At 31.6% G+C, this 2,696-nt stretch overlaps 1 protein-coding gene across 1 annotated transcript; it reads left to right on the forward strand.

Annotated features, from left to right (window-relative positions):
* The first annotated feature begins 285 nt into the window (after positions 1-285).
* PSF1 (partner of SLD five 1) lies at positions 286-2,097 on the forward strand. The gene is made up of 7 exons (XM_079052396.1): positions 286-477; positions 872-981; positions 1,067-1,134; positions 1,214-1,327; positions 1,422-1,584; positions 1,673-1,819; positions 1,947-2,097. The coding sequence occupies exons 2-7, from the start codon at positions 907-909 to the stop codon at positions 1,971-1,973; spliced, it is 594 nt and encodes a 197-aa protein (XP_078908522.1). The 5' UTR covers positions 286-477; positions 872-906; the 3' UTR covers positions 1,974-2,097.
* The last annotated feature ends 599 nt before the right edge of the window (positions 2,098-2,696 follow it).

Consider the following 2,696-nt stretch of genomic DNA (forward strand, 5'->3'; position numbering starts at 1 on the left):
AAGAGAGAGAAATGGTTTAGTTGGATCTTGGGTTGTGGTTGGTTAATTCCTTTTTCTTTTTTATTTTTTTTCCAAAATAAACTCTATTAAATTAACAGACTATCATTCCTTATAACATACTAAAATTACCTCACTTCAAAAAAACTATGATATCCTACATAACAATATGCTAAAAATGCTATATTCCCTCCAAGTTTGAATTGACATAATTGGGTTGACCCCAACACAGCAATCCGCCCAAAAAACATGGCCCACCCTAAACAACCATTTCCCCCCAAAATAGATGATTCCCTCCAATTTCCTAAAATCTCTCTCTCTCTCTCTCTCTCTCTCTCTCTCTCTCTCCAAATTCCGAAACGGAAATCCTGTCACACTTTGGGGGTCTCTCGTTCTTCCGATCTCGGATCCGCTGCTTCTACGCGTATCTCTGTCTGCGTGTTGCTTGCACCTCTTCAGGCTTCAACATCTAGCCTCCTGGTTAGGTCTTACGTCTCTGCTAATATTTTGTGTTGAAATTTTACATGCTAAGTTCAAATAGTTAGTGGGTTTTTGAAACTTGAAATGCCTCTTGGTAGTTCATATTTTGTTAGATTTGAGTTTGTTGAACTTGAAAATCGATGTGTTTAGGGTAAAAAAATGTTAATTTTTGTAGGGGTAGTCGAAATGCTTGTAATAACAATTTAGCAGTCGTTAATACCTTGTTAGGGTTTAAGTTGAGTTTGTCGAAATGATTTTAATATTTATTTTGTTACATTACAATTGACATTCGTATGTTCAAATTTCCCTCATTCACTGAATAATTGGTGAATGCGATCATTGTTAGATCATGTAGTCAAGGTGTTCGATGAAATGCTTATGTGGTTTGTTGCAGTTGCATAAGGATCTACAAACAACTAAAACATCAAAATGTATGGTCGAAAGGCTTATCAACTCGTTAAAGAATTCACAAACAGCGAATCCGGGCAGCTCACAGGCTTTAATGTAAATCTTCTTCTTCTTCTCTCACTACTCCCAAAATAAAAGTATTCACACATAAACTTCTTTCATTTGTTTTATTTTGATCTAGGATGATCTATTTGCTCAAGTCATCGAGGATTGTAAAGAACATGTTCTTAAACTTCAATCCCTTTTGAGGTAATCCGTCCTTTCATTTAATCATTTTTTTCTTTTGTATTTTTTATATTCTTACATTTGTATCCCAATGTCCAAACAGGAAGATGCAAGAAGAAGGATCAGACAATCAAACAACAAAAAATGCTGATCATTTCGGGGCACTTATGCATCACCTTGCATTGGTTCGCAACAAACGTTGTCTCATGGCTTATGTGTAATCATCAATTAACAATCTATTTATTATTATTATCATTATTATTAATAATAAATAATAAGACAATAATTTTCATAATTAATTATTTTGATAGGTATAATCGTGCAGAAGTTGTTCAAAATTTAGGGTGGACAGTTGATCTTGTGCTCCCTATTGAAATTGAAGAGAAACTTAGCATCTCAGAAAAAGAATATTTCAAAAGCCATTCTAAAACTTTAAAATCCTACATGTCAGATTTGGATATTGATTTGGCTGTGGTATGCTACTGCTTAATTTCCAATACTTGTGAAATGTGGTGAATTAAATATTGTTATTGTAATTTAATTTGATTAATGTGTTATTTAGGACATGGTCCCACCGAAAGATCCATACATTAAAGTGAGGGTACTTGAGGAAATTGGTAATGTTGTGTTGAGTGATCAGTCAGCTAACCTTACAAGGTTTGCAATTCTGTTTCTTAGACGAACAGATGCAGAACAATACATTTCTCAGGTAGTTATATATATATATATATATATATATATATATATATATATATATATATATATATATATATATTCCAAACTTTATTACTTTTCTTTTTTGTTTAATAATTCTAGCTTTTTATTTTTTTCAACAGGGTAAAATGGAAGAGCTTACAGGTTGACCTCTACCTTTGGTCAAAGACAATTCATTATATTTTTGCTTTTTCTTTCTTCTTTATGTTTGAAATATTCAACTTTAATTCATTCTGGAAAAATCCTAGTCGTTTCAGTTCTTCTTTGATGTCATTTTGCATCTTCTTTTTCACCTACCATAGTTTCCTCTTACTCTTCATGTTTTTTAGCATATGCTTGTTGTCTCTTTGAAAATTCTCATTTGCATATTCATGTAAAAACTTGTCCACACATTGGAAGCCCTATAAATAAGCATCACCAAAACGGTGTTATGAAAATCTCTTTTACAAAAAATTTATACAATAAAAAAAGATATTTTGACAAATATGAGGTTACTTTGCAACTCTATTTGATACGTTTCATTTTTTGCCAAAATTTTAAGTTATACATTTGACATGTTGGGGATAAAATTTTAGGTAAATTGTTGGACATTGTCAACTTTATGTAATGAAAAAGGGGAAATTGTATAATTGCTAAATAGAATAGTTACAAAATCACCAAGGGTTTTATAGAATGTTTTAATGCTATAATTAAATCTTTCTTGAACATGGTTATGTAACCTCTCAGGGTCTTTAATAAAGAAGCTAGTACCCAATTTGCTCCATAAAATAACAGAGTTTGTATCAGGGTCATTCACCATGTCAAAAAGCTTGTAAAGGAAAGTAAAGTTGATGTTTTTTGATAATATTTTAAAATTTGGCACTAGAAATGGA

Source organism: Lactuca virosa, chromosome 5, assembly GCF_052849685.1.
Source record: "Lactuca virosa cultivar CGN04683 chromosome 5, Lactuca_virosa_CGN04683_v6, whole genome shotgun sequence".
NCBI classification, from domain to species: domain Eukaryota; kingdom Viridiplantae; phylum Streptophyta; class Magnoliopsida; order Asterales; family Asteraceae; genus Lactuca; species Lactuca virosa.